General features: G+C 46.4%; 1 protein-coding gene across 8 annotated transcripts in view; it reads left to right on the top strand.

Annotated features, from left to right (window-relative positions):
- The window catches only part of LOC111863758, a 119,187-nt gene that overhangs the window by 4,037 nt on the left and 99,770 nt on the right, over nucleotides 1-15,380 (top strand). For 5 of the 8 annotated variants that reach the window (XM_023850389.2, XM_023850388.2, XM_023850384.2 and 2 more), the window contains exon 2: nucleotides 3,807-3,912. The exons of 1 other annotated variant lie outside the window; for it this stretch is intronic. In XM_023850389.2, coding sequence (XP_023706157.1) covers nucleotides 3,807-3,912 — 106 coding nt within the window. Of the gene's footprint in view, nucleotides 1-3,806; nucleotides 3,913-10,863; nucleotides 10,975-15,380 lie in introns of those variants that run through there. 2 more of the 8 variants (XM_023850385.2, XM_023850391.2) reach the window with 2 other exon arrangements.

Raw genomic sequence — 15,380 nt, 5'->3', positions numbered from 1 at the left:
ACTTAATATCTACTCCAATGTGCAATATTGTATATACATGGCACGCTCCGCATTTCTTCCGACTGAGGCGGTACTTGTATCGCACCAGTCCGATCGGCATGGTACCACTTGTACCACCACCTGTACACACACGGACAGGTGTGGGCGGCCGTTCTGTAAACTTAACATGTCGTCATCTGCAGGCCTAAATACTTCCTGCAGCTGCGATGTTTGTCTTCTCCACAAAAGATAAAAGTTGTCAGGTAGGAACTTGCCTAGTTTTACTAGACCCAACATTATACAGCACTTCAGGATTCTACATGAAATAATCCATAGCCGCCATAGCTCGGTATAGTGATTAGGCTAAGGGCCGCTTCCCACCGCTGCAGCCCGAGTTCGATCCCATGTCAGGTCGTGTGGGATTTGTGGTGGACAAAGTGGCGCTGGGGCAGATATTGTTCGAGTACTTCGGTTTCCCCTCCAAATTCTCATTTCACCGACTGCTCCATTCTCATCTTCTATCAACGGGGGCTGGTACAATAGGCCAAATAGTGGCCGACGTACCAAGTGGACTCAGTGTCACCCCACCCAAAGAAAGTAAAAAAAAACAAAAAAAAAACAGTGACTTGACGACCGAAGATATAGAGTTTGATTCCCGGTGTGAGGAAGAAATTATTTTGTCCACATAGCGCCCAGATGGGATCTGAAGCACACTCAGCCTCCTATCCAATGTGTACCTGGGGCTCTGTTCCCGGAGTTAAAGCAGCCGGAGCGTGAATCCGACCACTCATCTCCATCTAGTGTCCAAATTACGAATGAATGAAGGAGGGGGATGGCATAGTAATGACTGTCTAGTTTCGTATCCGCCAGGTCCTCGGTTCGAATGTCAACTGGGACATCAGCTATTCTAACCGAGGTTATTTGTGTTTTTTTAATCCATGCAAACGCCGAGACGGTACTGAGGTACCGTTTACTTCCAAATCCTTTCTAATTCATCATTCATTTGTCATCCTACCATTTGATTGTATATAATCTTAGATACTGACAGCACCTTAAAATAATTCCCAAAAATGAATGAATGAAGCTATACCTCCACTTCCTCCTTACGACTTCGTAGAGTGGTACTCAAAGCTCCGCAGGGAGTGGCTTACTTTTCTACACAAAGTAACGTTTTTGTTGACACCTCGGAAGTTCGGAGCGCGCTGTGATTATAAGGCACTTACGGCTTGGCTAGTGAAGTCTAAGTATACGAGTACATAAGTAAAAAAATTAAGTAAAGTTATCCCTGTAACAGGCCGTGGAAGCTTATAAGGTTGTGAGATGTTGAGGTTCCCACATTTTCTAGACAATCGGCTCATAGATGACGGTAAGGGTGTCAGCCTTACCCGCCGGCCTCCCTTTACACCCAAGAATATTCCTGGTACTCATTTCTTTTAGAGGCTGATTCGACCCCAGGGCCATAGTGCGGCTGGAAGGATTAGGTCAATTGAAAAATCCAATGACCTCATCGGGAATCAAACCCGCGACCTTCCGGCTTGTAGCATAGAGCCTCAACCAACTACGCTATCTCTTAAGAATTATTTGCTGGTATTAATAAGCAGTGCATTGATAATGTCGAACGTACCAACATATTAGTACGTAACAAAATTAACAAATTAATCTGTACTGGCGAAATGCAGAGATTCTTGACGTTAAAGTTGATAGTTCATATAGGGCATGCTTATTGCTGTGCCTTGAAGTGTTACTGTGTAGTTTTGGGGAAGATGGAAAATAGCACTGCGAATGCGTGGGAAATTTGATATTACAGTTGACGAATTATTGAAGTTTGTCTGTTGAAGTGTTGTGGAATCTTCTGCTGTAAATATGATACGTAAAACCAGTTCCTTCGGAATCGTAAAATGCACCACATGCGACATGCCTAAGCTATCAGGCGATAACGGCACACAGAAATGGGTTACAGCTGATACGGACACTCGACGGGTAAAGCGAGGAGACTTAACGGTCACAAGGAGATATTTCGGGTCCACTTTCCCTTTGGCGACGTTATTACTGTGTTGAAGATTTTATTCTGTAACTTACTGCGTTAGTGTTGACGCATTATGCTACAAGCCTGAAGGTCGTGGATTCGATTCCCAATAAGGTAATCGGATCTTTCAATTGATCTAATCCTTCCAGCCGCACTGTAGCCCTGGTGTCGACTCAGTTTCTGACAAATATGAGTGCCATGAATATTCCTGGGGGTAAATGGCGGCTGGCGTGTAAGACTAACAACCTTACCACCATCTGTGAGGCGACTGTCAAAAAAGTTTGGGAGCCACAAAACCGTATAAGCCTCCACGGCCTGTTACAGGGTTGGTTTCCTGCATCACCTTTGGTGCTAGAGCCCTAATTTTGGCCTTGGCCTACCCCCATGAAGGTCTCCGTTTCATTTCTGTTTACTAGATCTTACACATTCGGTAGGACTCCTTTGGCGGGTGATCAGCTCGTCGCAAGGCCTCTACCTGTACACAAACACACACGGACACTAAACACCCATGCACATGGATAGCATTACCCTTCTTTAACATACTGAAATGCGACTGAGCAACGTAGCCCAGGGCGCTGAAGGCATACGTCATTACGGATCGGATAAGTGAGTCATAATCAGTCAATGTCAAATTAACATGAATGGCGGAAGATTAATTTATTACAGGATACAGCTGGCTCGGTCCTCAGACTTGTTTACTCAGAGGTTATGGCGTATGTGAATTGTGTTATTCCAATATACAATTTAGTTTACTGGTCCACGCTCCTTTGCCCATAATGCAGGGTTACAGTTAAATCATATTGTCCCTCCTTTTGTTCTGGTACTTACTTGANCGCCATAGCTCAAGCGGTTAGTCGCTGGCTTCCCACCGCGGCGGCCCGTGTCGATCCCGGCTCTGGTCAAGTGGGATTTGTGGTGGACAAAGTGGCCCTGGGGCGGGTTTTCTCCAAGTACTTCGGTTTCCCCTGCCAATCTTCATTCCACCAAATTCTCCATCATCGTAACCACCCGGGGCAGGCTAAAATAGGCCAATCAGTGGCCGCCGTGCCGAGTGGACCCAATTGGGCTCCACCCTCCCACTAAGCGAATTAAAAAAAGTCCTCTTTATCTTAAACACGTTTACATGTTACTAAGCCATTTTCTCATTTCCTTTATTTGTGTTGTTTTATGCGGTCTAATTTCAGTATAGCGAGTAGGTTACAGGCTGGGATGGCCGAGGAGTCGGTGTCAATTCCGGGCAGAGCCAAGATATTTTTCTCTTCTCTATAACGTCCAGACCTGGCTCTGGGGTTCACCCACCTATACACTGGTTACCTGAGCTGTTTCTCCAGAGGTAAAGAGGCAAGGGCGTGAAGCTGACTACTTACCTCCATCTAGTTCCGAGCTTAAGAACGATGTAGCTGTACTTCCACCCCCGACCCCAAACGTCGTCATGTCGGAGTGCATAATTTACTAAAGCCAAGGGATAACTTTGTTTTGCGTATGGTCTACTTTACGGCGCTGTCAGTATCTCAGACTGTACGTCGAATGGTAGGATGACTGGTGACTGCTGAATGGGAAAGGATATCGAAGGAAGCTGCTGTGGCCTTATCGATATACTCTTCCGGAATTTAGCTCTGCTGACTGAAGAAAACCACTAGGATCCTCAGTCAGGATAACCGGTGTGCCGGCAGAGATTCGAATAAAGCACTTCGCGAACACAAAAATATACCTCTATACCAGACTTTTCGGTTTTGATTTGTTGGTTTATTAATTATACGTTTTAATGAATATAATTTATAGGGTTCGCTGTTGGTTCCAGATTCGGGTTCACAGATGGAACCGCTGACGATGAGAGAATATCAGCGCATTCTGGCGGTGCTTAGACGAGATGCTCTCCTTCGCATGCAGGAACAACAGAGAATCAGGTAGACGCTGGAAAGCTAGTAGCTGCAAGTGTAGAATTGAACGGAGTAGCATTAGATGCCGGCCGATAGGTTTTACGTGAGCAAGAAGCGGTCAACTCAAAATATCCCCCTCTGAATCAGCACCCCCCCACAAACCAAGAGATATAAATGTAAGAACCTTTACACTCATACAAATATCACGGTTAAGCCTGCAGATATAATCATTTCATGCACAAATGCTGACTCTAGTTTTACAATGATGTCATATGAAAATCAAAACTGTTAATGCCCAAGTATTTTTGTAATTGTTAGTGGGGTAGGACTAAGTCCCTTGTACTGCGGCCACTTCTGGCCTATTGTACCAGCCCCAGATGATAGGTGAGGGTGATTGTGGAGCAGTTGGTGGAATGAAGATTGGCAGGGGAAAGCGAGGTACTCGGAGAAAACCAGCCCCAGCGCCACTTTGTCCACCACAAATCCCACTTGACCAGAAACGGGATCGAACCCGGGGCGCCGCGGTTGGAAGCCAGCGACTAACCGCTTGAGCTATGGCGCAGTAATGCCCAAGTAACAATGTATACATTACTGATTTATTATGAATGCTGAAGCTTTCTTTGTTGATCTCGTTACCGTACCCTAGCGAATCCCAAGAACAAATGCAAGAAACGTGTTCTGCTAGGTGCCACGTAGTTGCTTCTGACGAATATGAGTGGTGTTCTGCGTCTGGTTCAGATGACTGGTTACGGACGTTTTGGGTTGATAGCAGGAATGACTGTTGTGTGTACTCGACTCAAGTAATTAAGTAAAGATAGATGTATATATCGGTCGTGAAAGTTTCTCCGCTCCTCACGACAGTGGGTGTAGCTATGCTGCGCATACCTAATTTTTATTCTTATTATTTTAAAAAATATACATGTAAATACAAAAAAAAGGCCTAGGCAATGCCCATCCTGCCCTCTGTAGCACATTCTTATAAACATCTTATTCTATCATAGCGGTCACCCCGCGATATTTTAACATTTCTGTTAACCGTAAGAATATACTTTTAATATTGTGTGAGTATACTTCTTTTTGTTTGTTTTTTGTTTTGTTTTTGTTTTTGTTTTTTTTTTTAATTTAGGAATTTTGTTTATGAAGTAACAGACGCCTTGCACAAGTCTTTTTTCCTCTAGCCCTAAGAGCTCTGTACCTGATTTTGGGTATTCTTTTTTGCTGTTCTCAGACAAAATGTCAATCATTGTTGCCGTTTAGTCCTCGTACAGTTTACAGTCCCAGAAGATATGTTCCTCCCTATGTAGCTCGTAACCACAATCGGCCTATACATAATGAAAGTAACAAGTTAGTGCTGACATCTGTACGAATAGTGGGAAGTACATTGCTGTCTAAGCCAGTAGCGACGTCTCAGGCGGCTTGTCTGGTCAAACAGTATCAATAGATGGCGAACCATATGCTTATCGCGTAGCTGCCTCTTTCCTGCAAAATATCAGAAAGAAAGCTTCCAAATACGTAGCAGTGAGATGTTCCAGTACTCACACCCAGCTGTGAGATGGTTAACCAGTTGTTGGTGCATCTCCAGAAGTTTCTCATCCTTTTGTTAATTTAGTTGCTCTTGCGGCGGTCCCAGCTTGCTCCCTGTGACTGTACCCATTGGGAATTGGCCCTTGCCTCTGGCAGTGAGGGCACAACTGCAATGGGCCATTGTCAGGCCTGTTATCGAAATGTCATACGTTTTACCGCATAATTAATTATGGACCACAAGAGCTACATTTTGTAATAATAATGACTTCTTTGTTGTTGCCTCTGTGATTAATTAAGCACAACGCCAGGAAAACATATGGGGGAGTGGATGTATAGATCCACATTTTCTTGACCTCGGCGCTAGTTGAAGGTGAATGGTCAGCATCTGGCATAGATTTGTCTCGGTATCATCCGCAGGATGGGATCTGCTCTCATGGTCTGAGGCAGACAGGGTCCTTTTACACAGCTGATCTGTCCTGTTCTGTCACAAGCTGCATGACGCAGCAGACCAGAGCCCTCTTGAGCTACGTAGATACCCATATTCTTGTGTTTGTTTATGCTTTGTTCCACGATGCTGTAACAGGCTAAAAAAGAAATAATGTGAGATGGGACGGTGATAGTGGAGAATGAATTTTAAAGGGTGTGGAAGGAAGTCTTCTTGATGTAATTCCAAGTATTATAATCGAATTTGCTCAGGAGTATATTTGGACCGAAGAGAGATGAAGTGACAGGAGGTTGGAGAAAAGTGCGTAATGAGGAGCTTCATAACTTGTAGTCTTCTCCAAGTATAATTAGAATGATCAAGTCAGGGATAATGAGATGGGCAGGGCATGTAGCATGAATGGGGCGACGAATGCATATAGGATATTGGTGAGAAAGCCAGAAGGAAAGAGACTACTGGGAAGACCAAAACGTAAGTGGGTGGATAATATTAAAATGTATCTTAGACAGAGAGGATGGGGTGGTATGGACTGGGTTCCTCTGGCTCAGGATAGGGACCAGTGGAAGGATCTTTAAACACGGTAATGAACCTTCGGGTTCCATAAAATTCTGGGAAATTCTTGAGTAGCTGCACAATTGGCAGCTTCTGAATTATGGCTCAGCTCCATGAAGTTAGTTAAAATACAATTTGGAGTGACAGAGGGAAACCACGCAAGCTAGTTTGGTAGTTCCCTTCTACGGATGTAAAGTGTGGTCCTCTGCAATGAAAACTGCAAATAGATAGGGTTATTTTTATATTGCTAGTGGGGTGGGACTAAGTCCCTTGTACTGCGGCCACTTCTGGCATATTGTGCCAGCCCCAGATGATAGGTGAGGGTGATTGTGGAGCAATTGGTGGAATGAAGATTGGCAGGGGAAACCGAAGTACTCGGAGAAAACCTGTCACAGCGCTACTTTGTTCCCACAAATCCCACTTGACCAGACCCGGGATCGAACCCGGGCCGCCGCGGCGGGAAGCCAGCGACTAACCGCTTGAGGTATGGCGCAAATAGACAGGTTAGGTGTGTTTGAACACAGAGCGAGCAAGAACATGTTTGTACGTAAGCAGGATGAAGCAAGCGAGCAATTGAGGATATTACATAACGAGGAATGTTTTGATTTGTACACGCCACGGCAGTCATGTAGCTAGTGAACTGTAGGAGGCTGCGATGGGTTGGATATAGGCTTAAGCTTCGGATGTGTGGGACATGGAGTACACACAGAATGGGAGATGGCTGAACTTGCTCAGGATCGTCCCCATTGTTGGCGTTGAACCTAAGGTCTGCTAGCAGAGAGTTAGATAATTTGGCTTCTCTTTGTTTACTTTCGTTAGTCAGTCAGTCGTCTACTGCCCGGCCACGCCATAGCTCAAGCGGTTAGTCGCTGGCTTCCCACCGCGGCGGCCCCGGTTCGATCCCGGATCTGGTCAAGTGGGATTTGTGGGGACGAAGTGGCGCTGGGGCAGGTTTTCTCCGAGTACTTCGGTTTCCCCTGCCAATCTTCATTCCACCAATTGCTCCACAATCACCCTCACCTATCATCTGGGGCTGGTACAATAGACCAGAAGTGGCCGCAGTACAAGGGACTTAGTCCCACCCCAATAACAATAAAAAAATAAAAAGTAACTGTCCACAGGCCATTTTGTTGATCCCCTACCAGACCATCTGGCAACGTGACACCAGGGGCGGGAATCTTTTTTTTTTAAGTTCTCATGGAGTAGGGTGAGGCTGAGTCCACTTGATACCTCGGCCACTAATTGTCCGTAGCAATCCCGAATGATAGACGAGTAATGAGAATTGGCAAGGGAAAGCTAAGTACTCGGAGGAAACCTGCCCCTGTGCCACTTTGTCCACCACAAATCCCACATGACTTGACCTGGGCTAGATCCCGGGCCGTCGCAGTGGGAAGCCGGCGACCAACCACCTGAACTGTGGCACGGGCGAGGCCCCACGTTACTTCAGCACCTCGTGTGTTTATTGGCTGGCCCATTTATAGGCCCAGCGTAACTGAATCGGATGCAGCACCGCCGTCGGCTCCGCCCACATCCCAAAGCACTTTGTTTCCTAATCCGTTAACATCTCGTCCGTTCGTCCGTGCGACGAAGCTTCGTTCCCGTACCTCTCCTAGTCGTTACACGAGTTGCTCAACATGCGTTATTATATTAAGACCACGGAGAGCAGTCCCGTGAATGGTGGGGAGGTTCCCCCTCCCCCTCTATACTTCTGTTACATTTCCCCCAACCGCCTCTGACCTGTGTCAGCAATCTCAGTGCGCTCGTCTGTAGTCTCTAGTCTTTACCAGCATCAGTGTGAACAGAATGGCCACAGGAATTCTCTCTTCTCCACGTCGTCCAGACCGGCTCTGGGGCTCACCCAACCTCCTATCCAATGGGTACCGGGGGCTTGGGTCTATACAGTCACTCCCCCATACGCCTTCAAGCACAGGGGCAACTTTACCTTACATTACGAAAGTGGCACAAGGGCGGGTTTTCTCTGAATACCTACCTCGGTTTCCCCTGCAAATTCTCATTCCACTGCACACTCACCTCTTTATCGTCATCCGAGGCCGGTAGAACAGGCCCAGCAGTGACCGGCGTACCAGCGGTCTCAGTCGTCCCACTTCCCAATTAAAAATTAACGGTTAACTTCCTGCTTTTAATTTCGGTGCTATCCCCTATGTTCTGACAGGTTTGGAAGCGTAAACGTAGAAAGGGGAAGATGTCCCTGTGACAGACCGTGGAGGCCCATAGGATTGTGAGACTTAAAGGCTCCCACATTTTCTAGACAATCGGCTCACAGATGGCGGTGAGATTGTCAGCCTTATGCACCGGCCACTCGCCCTTTAACACCAGGAAAATTCCTGGTACTCATTTCTGTTAGAAGCTGAGTCGACTCCAGGGCCATAGTGCGGCTGGAAGGATTAGATGAATTGAAAAATCCAATGACCTCATCGGAATCGAACCCGCTACCTTCCGGTTTGAAGCATAGTGCCTCAACCAACTACGCTACCGCATGCCCCCGATGGGAAGGTCACATTGCGATTTGTGTTGTCGAAACCACTGTTGAGGATGGAACTGGTTCAGCATCTAACGTTCTGCTGAACATGGATGCCTTTACGTCCCATCCACAACTCTTGATCTCAGTTTCAGGATCCCTTCGTTGACCCTGACCCGTGGTGCAACCGCCCCATTAGCATTGACGTATAGTTAGTTACACAACGCGCCGCGGGCCGCGAGCGGTCCCTTGGCCTTCGCTGGTGGGGACGCAAGTTCAGCTTCTGACGGCATGGACGTGCGCGGAGTTTCAGCGCGAATATTCAGTACACATGATACGCAAAGCAAGTTATGTACGCCTTGATGAAGGCGATGAATTTATGGGTTATTTAACGATGCTTTTAGTAGCTAGACTATATCGTGTCGAATGTTAGGATGACGGATAATGATTTGGAAAAATTTAGAAGTCATGACCGAATCGAGTTATTATCCCAGGATTTGTCTGGAGAACTGAGGAAAATCATGACTGGCGATTTACCGCCAATCACTTCGTCTTGGCGTCAAAGGACAGGGCTCGTCTATTTATTTCTGGTTTATTTTACTCCTGAGTTACTATAATGTATGAGTATCTGTCTGGAGCGACTGAGGAAAAGACGAAGAAATCGAAGTCAGAATGATCGGTGTTCCTGCCGAAATTCCAACGGAGCACTTCCCCCTGATGTTAAACCACCCCGCTCGACCATCATCTAAATAATGTGTAGAAATTCAGCTCCCACCTCATAAAAGCACCGCGTCACCATTACAAAGACTAATATGTTAATGCTATTTCGAGAAAGGTTTCTTTGCTTCCCAGGATACCCAGGCTAGTGAGCACTGCTTAGACCCCGGACAAAATCCGTGTATGAAACTGACGTACCAGACTGATGGGCTGAAATAATGGTCGTTTCTTATGAGAATCATCTATCTAGTTGTCTATCTGTCTATCTATGGCTCTATTGCTCTTTGTTGGCTCTTGGCCACTCTTCAGTTTCTTACTCCTATACACACTCTCTAGGACTCCTTGGACGGGGGATCAGCCCATCGTAAGGCTGCTACCTGCACAAAGAACAACACAAACATCCATGCCTTGAATGGGATTCGAACCCACGGCCCCAGTGCTCGAGCGGACGAAGATGGATCATGCCTTAGGCGGCCCATACACGTACGAGTTTGGCTCATTGGAACCCGAGCCGAGTCGGATTCGCGAGCCAGACTCGTACGTGTATGGGACACCTTAGACCATGCGGCCACTGTGATCGGCATATGAGAATCATACGAAACATAAATTCACTGTTTGCAGAATTTTACGTTTTTTAATGCTGAAGCACGCGGCTGATTTCACGGGTCCAAATGGTTGATGTAGGAAGGTAAAGTCCCTAGGCTTAGCTAATTAAGCATTACGCCATGAAGACATGGAGGAGTGTATGTACAGATCCACGTATTCTTGACCTCGGTGCCAGTTAGAGGTTAGTGGTCAATTTCACGCCCTGGTTGCTTTACCCTCGGGGAAAGAGCCCCTGGTACCCATTGGATAGGAGGTTGGGTGGGCCCCCAGAACCGGCCTGAACGACGTGGAGAGGAGAAACAGTTTGACATTACCGGGACTCGAACTCCGAACCCTCGGCCGCCTAGCCCGTAGCCAGTCACTATACCGACGCTCTGCTCCAGTAAATCGACGCAGCTCATATTTATACAGGTTTGTCCGTGAGTGCGGAAATGTGCGTGTGTGTGAGTGCGGAAATGTGTGTGTGCGTGAGTGCGGAAATGTATGCGGGAAGTTTAGAACAAGAGATGTTCGACGCTGCCCAGAGATGAAGTTTCATGGGCCTTTACATTTTCCGGCTTTTGTAGAGGTGGTCACGAACGTCAGCTTGGTGCTGAAGAGAGCAGATGATTTTGCGCAAACTGCGACGAAGACGGAGAGATTGTTGTCAAGGCTAAGACGCTGACGTCAGGTGCGCGGCGGGCGGACTTGCACAGTGCGGAGCGAATCGCCGTGTTGTGCAGGTGTGTGAGAGTGCGACTGAGGAAAACCGTGGTCACTGCTTACTCTTGTAAGGTTTAGTTATGTGTGCTGTTTTGACAGAGGGCAAGCTACAGCTGCATCCCTGTTGTTGCGTGTGTTGGTGCTTACATGAATCAGTCGAGTTAAGCTTACATTTCGAGAAGGCATATCCATACAAAATCGATTAGTAGAAATATTGGCCTGTGTATTTCAGTTATTTTTGTGGTTTCCTGGGTTGTGACATCGGTTAGTCTGGTAGATGTGCGGAACAGGCTGCCTCCATCTTCAAGGTTGAAGTGGAATCCTCGCCGCTTAATATTCACACTCAGATTGTGTATTGTGGTATTAGTTTACGCTAGTACTAACAACTTTGTGTATTACAACTAATACTATTAGTATCGTTGTTACTAACGATCAAGTTCGTTTCCCGGCAATGTCTCCAAAGTTACGAGTGGGCGGCGGTGATGTTAGCTGCCGCGATAGCGTAGTTGGTTGAGGCACTGTGCTACAAGCCGGAAGGTCGCGGGTTCAAGTCCCGATGAGGTCATTGCATTTTTTTCAATTGACCTAATCCTTCCATCCGCACTATGGCCCTGGGATCGACTCAGCCTCTAACAGAACTGAGTACCAGGAATTAATTAAATAATTTTCCTGGGGAGTAAAGCGCGGCCGGCGCGTAAGGCTGACAACCTTACCGCCATCTTTGAGCCGACTGTCTAGATAATGTGGGACCCTCAACGTCTCACAACCCTGTGGGCCTTCACGGTCTGTAACAAGGATAGCTTTACTTTTTTAATTTTTACTTGCTACGCGACGCTCGTCTGTGGGCCAGATGTAGTCGGTTCTGTGAAAGCGAACGGCGTGGAGCAGAGGATCGCCATCACTACGCGCTCGGTGCGTTCGGCGGTGACGCAACGCCGTGTTAGCGCTTGTTTCGCAAACACATGCCCCACCCCCCTCACTCTCTGCCGCCAAGGCACCATACTGGGATGCGACGGGCTGATCAATCCTTGCTGCATCGGGCAGGTTGACGTAGCGGTAACACGTCTAGGTTTATATTCGGGATGTGCTCGGTTCGAATCTCGCCTCGGACACCGGCTATTCTGAGGTATTTCGAGGTTTTCCTCACCCCTCAAGATTCCACCCCGGACGTTACCTGGATTCGGTCACTAGCGTTTCCTTTCAAATCCTTTGCAATTCATTAACGCATGCCCTGCCGTTCGAGGCTGGATGTTCTGAAATATTGAGAGCCTCTTTAAAATAAATAGCAAGAAGAACACCACCTCTGCCTGGCTACAGTTCTTCACTTCTTTCTCCAAGCAGTGGGACTGCTTATTTTAGTCACGTGGTTAGGTGAGTGTGTGTCCCGTTTGGGGTCCGCCCGCTTCTGTGCCCGGCGTGGTCTGCCCAGCTGTACCTGTACTCAGCCCTATGTCCCCATGTCTTGCACAAAAATGACTGCAGGATGTACACGGAAGAATCCCTACTTACATACTTCAGTCTGGGGCTTATGTAACTGGGTTATTCACCGACCCCCCCCCCTTCTATAGTGTTTTGCCGGCCACAATTCTGCACATTGTTGCAGGTCTCTGTCAGGCTGTAGAGTGACAGCAGGAATCTAACTGCAGTATGCTATAGAGTGGTCCAGGAGGCAGGAAAATACATTCACTGACTCCAACTACTATTTTGAAAATCATATACGAGTATATTAAACCTTAGTGACTTAATTTGTCAGAAATGTACATGTATAACACTATATCATCGCTTTGGTTTTAAATGGTTCCAATTTTCATTATTATGTAGGTTATAAATGTATGGAGTTCCTTAGGGCATGAGACTGCGCATACGTGACTAAACTGAGTAAGATCACATTTGAAATTGGAAGGAAAGACAATTTCTTCTGTTCTTTCTCCTGTGTGAGTAGAACGAGTCAGATCTCAAGGAGCGGAGCATGAAGCAGTTCTTGAAAACGCGAGATCCCCCATGACAGTTAGTCGTGATTTCCTGAGTAGTGGTTCAGGCACTGTGCTGCAAGCCGGAAGGTCGCGGGTTCAAGTCCCGATGATGTCATTGGATATTTTTTTCAATTGACCTAATCCTTCCAGCCGCACTATGGCCCTGGGGTTGACTCAGCCTCTAACAGAAATGAGTACTATGAATATTCTTGGAGGTAAAGGGCGGACGGCGCCTAAGGCTGACAACCTTGCCGCCACCTATGAACCGATTGTCTAGAAAATGTGGGAGCCTCAACATCTCACAACCCTATGGGCCTCCACGGCCTGTTACAGGGATAGCTTTACTTTATTTTTACAGAGACAACTTTACCTTTTACCTTACATTATTTCAGATAAACATAGAAGTCCCATGTTGCGGAAATACAGTAAACCCTAGATCCGGATTAATGAGGACGGGGTCGTCAGGATTAACTGATAATCTGGATTAATGCAGCAAAAGATAACCCTAAAAACAAAAAGGCATAAAAAAGAAACAAATGGAAACTTTAATGACATAGGCAGTGCTGATGAAAATAAATAGAAATAGCACTGTAGAAGCTTTATTTAAAAACTCTGAAAAGACGAGAAGCTGAAATCCAGCTCAAGCCAGTTGCATGGTTTCACAGCTGCCCTCGACACAGCCTGAAAGTCCTAAATCCCACGTGTCTTAAAATATATACTCAACAGTGAGCAGAATTTTTATATTATCAGACGTGCGGATAAACTGTAACCGAATTGCCGAGGATTGGCTGTATTAAATTTCGGATTCGAACCCGCGCCATTACTTCTAACGACCTTACTGGTCAGGTGCAGGAGACTGATGTGCGTTCAGGCCTGTCAGTCGCGCGGCCTTGTCTTCCTTACGTTACTTAACTCATTTTCTCCTTGCGTGTTGTGCACACGACAGACATAAAACAAACAACCGATGGAGGTCATATCTGACATGTATCATCTGCAGATTTCTATTAAATCTGCTATTCCTTGTCTGTAGCTACAGTTTCTGGTCATTTTGTTCTTCATATTATTTGAGGAGTGCCGTGCCTTATTACGGCGCCCACAGATGGGCTTATTCTACCAGCCCCAGATGGTAGATGAGCACACAGCGTGAGTGAATGATAACATGGAAGGGAAAGCCAAAATGCTTGGAGAGATCCTGCCTCGTGGCCCCTTTGTGAAGTATAAACCCGCCTGGGTTTGAACCCGAGCTCTGTAGAGAGAACCTGGCGATTATCTTGCTGAGCTATGGAAGGGTACTGGATTTTGGGTTAATTATTTCCCCCCCCCCATTTCCAGGTCCAATCCAACACCTTTGGTCCAGTGATTGAGGCTAGCTCTTTCTAAGGGACCCAACAGAATAGGTGTTTTCCTTCACCTGAGGACGGAAACAGATCCAGTTTCCGAAACGTCGTGTTTTTATTAGTTATCTTAAAAACCAGGACGATGGATAAAGTCCGAAAACCCAATATATCAGTGCAACACCTTATAGTTCACGTGAAACTCATATCCGAGTATTATGAAAATTAGCATGTGGACTGAACTACCTTAGAATGTTGTCCAGTGGCAGGCTTTGATATTAGCTGTGAGCTGAATAGTTTCTGAGAATGAGAGGTAGACGGAATTGCCTCAGGATCGTGTTCAGTGCTGGAATTTCATATCAGCGGTGTTGAACTTGTTTCTGCTATCAAAGAGTTAGCTAGTTAGTAGGAAGGATCTTCGACAACTGGATATCTGGACGGAAGGGATTGTATCCAGTGGCGGGCTCTGGTATAGGCTGTCTTCAGCCTTTGGTTCTGCAACCAGAGATTTAGTAACTAGTAAGTCGGATCATAGAAGAATGGGTTTGAACGTAGGAAGTTGCTGAAACTGGCTCAGGATCTTGTCTTATGGCGGGCCTTTGTGTGGGCGATGCTTAACCTTCGGGTTCTGCCAGAGAGTAAAACAGTTGTTAAAATGAATCTTATGGAAATGGGAAATGGGTCGAACTGACTCAGAATCGCGTTCAGCGGCGCTCTCTGGTACTAGCGGTGTTGAAACTTTGGGTTCTGCTACCAGAGAGTTATTTAATTAATAAGATGGATTTTCAGGGAATAGGTTGTGAGGATGGAACGCATACAATAGTAGGCACTGGCATTACCGCTGTTGAGCTATCTTATTCTACTACCAAAGAGCGAGATTTTCGAAACTGGATCTGTTTCCATCCTCAGCTGAGGGGGTGGGAGGTTCCTATTCTTTTGGACCCGTTAGAAAGAGCTAACCTCCCGCCCCCTTACCTGAGGTCGGAAACAGATCCAGTTCCTGAAATGTATTCTTTTATATTCTTTACAATATAGGACGATGGGCAAAGTCCAAAAATCCATTAATCCCAAGAGTTATACACCATCGCCAAAGCCCTTTACAATATTTAGTGAGTTATTCGTATATTTGACGCAGGAATGTTTGTAGGTATACATTTGTGATTTAT

Source organism: Cryptotermes secundus, unplaced genomic scaffold (assembly GCF_002891405.2).
Source record: "Cryptotermes secundus unplaced genomic scaffold, Csec_1.0 scaffold572, whole genome shotgun sequence".
In the NCBI taxonomy this organism is placed as follows: Eukaryota; Metazoa; Arthropoda; class Insecta; order Blattodea; family Kalotermitidae; genus Cryptotermes; species Cryptotermes secundus.
This window is presented reverse-complemented; position numbering and strand designations above follow the sequence as displayed.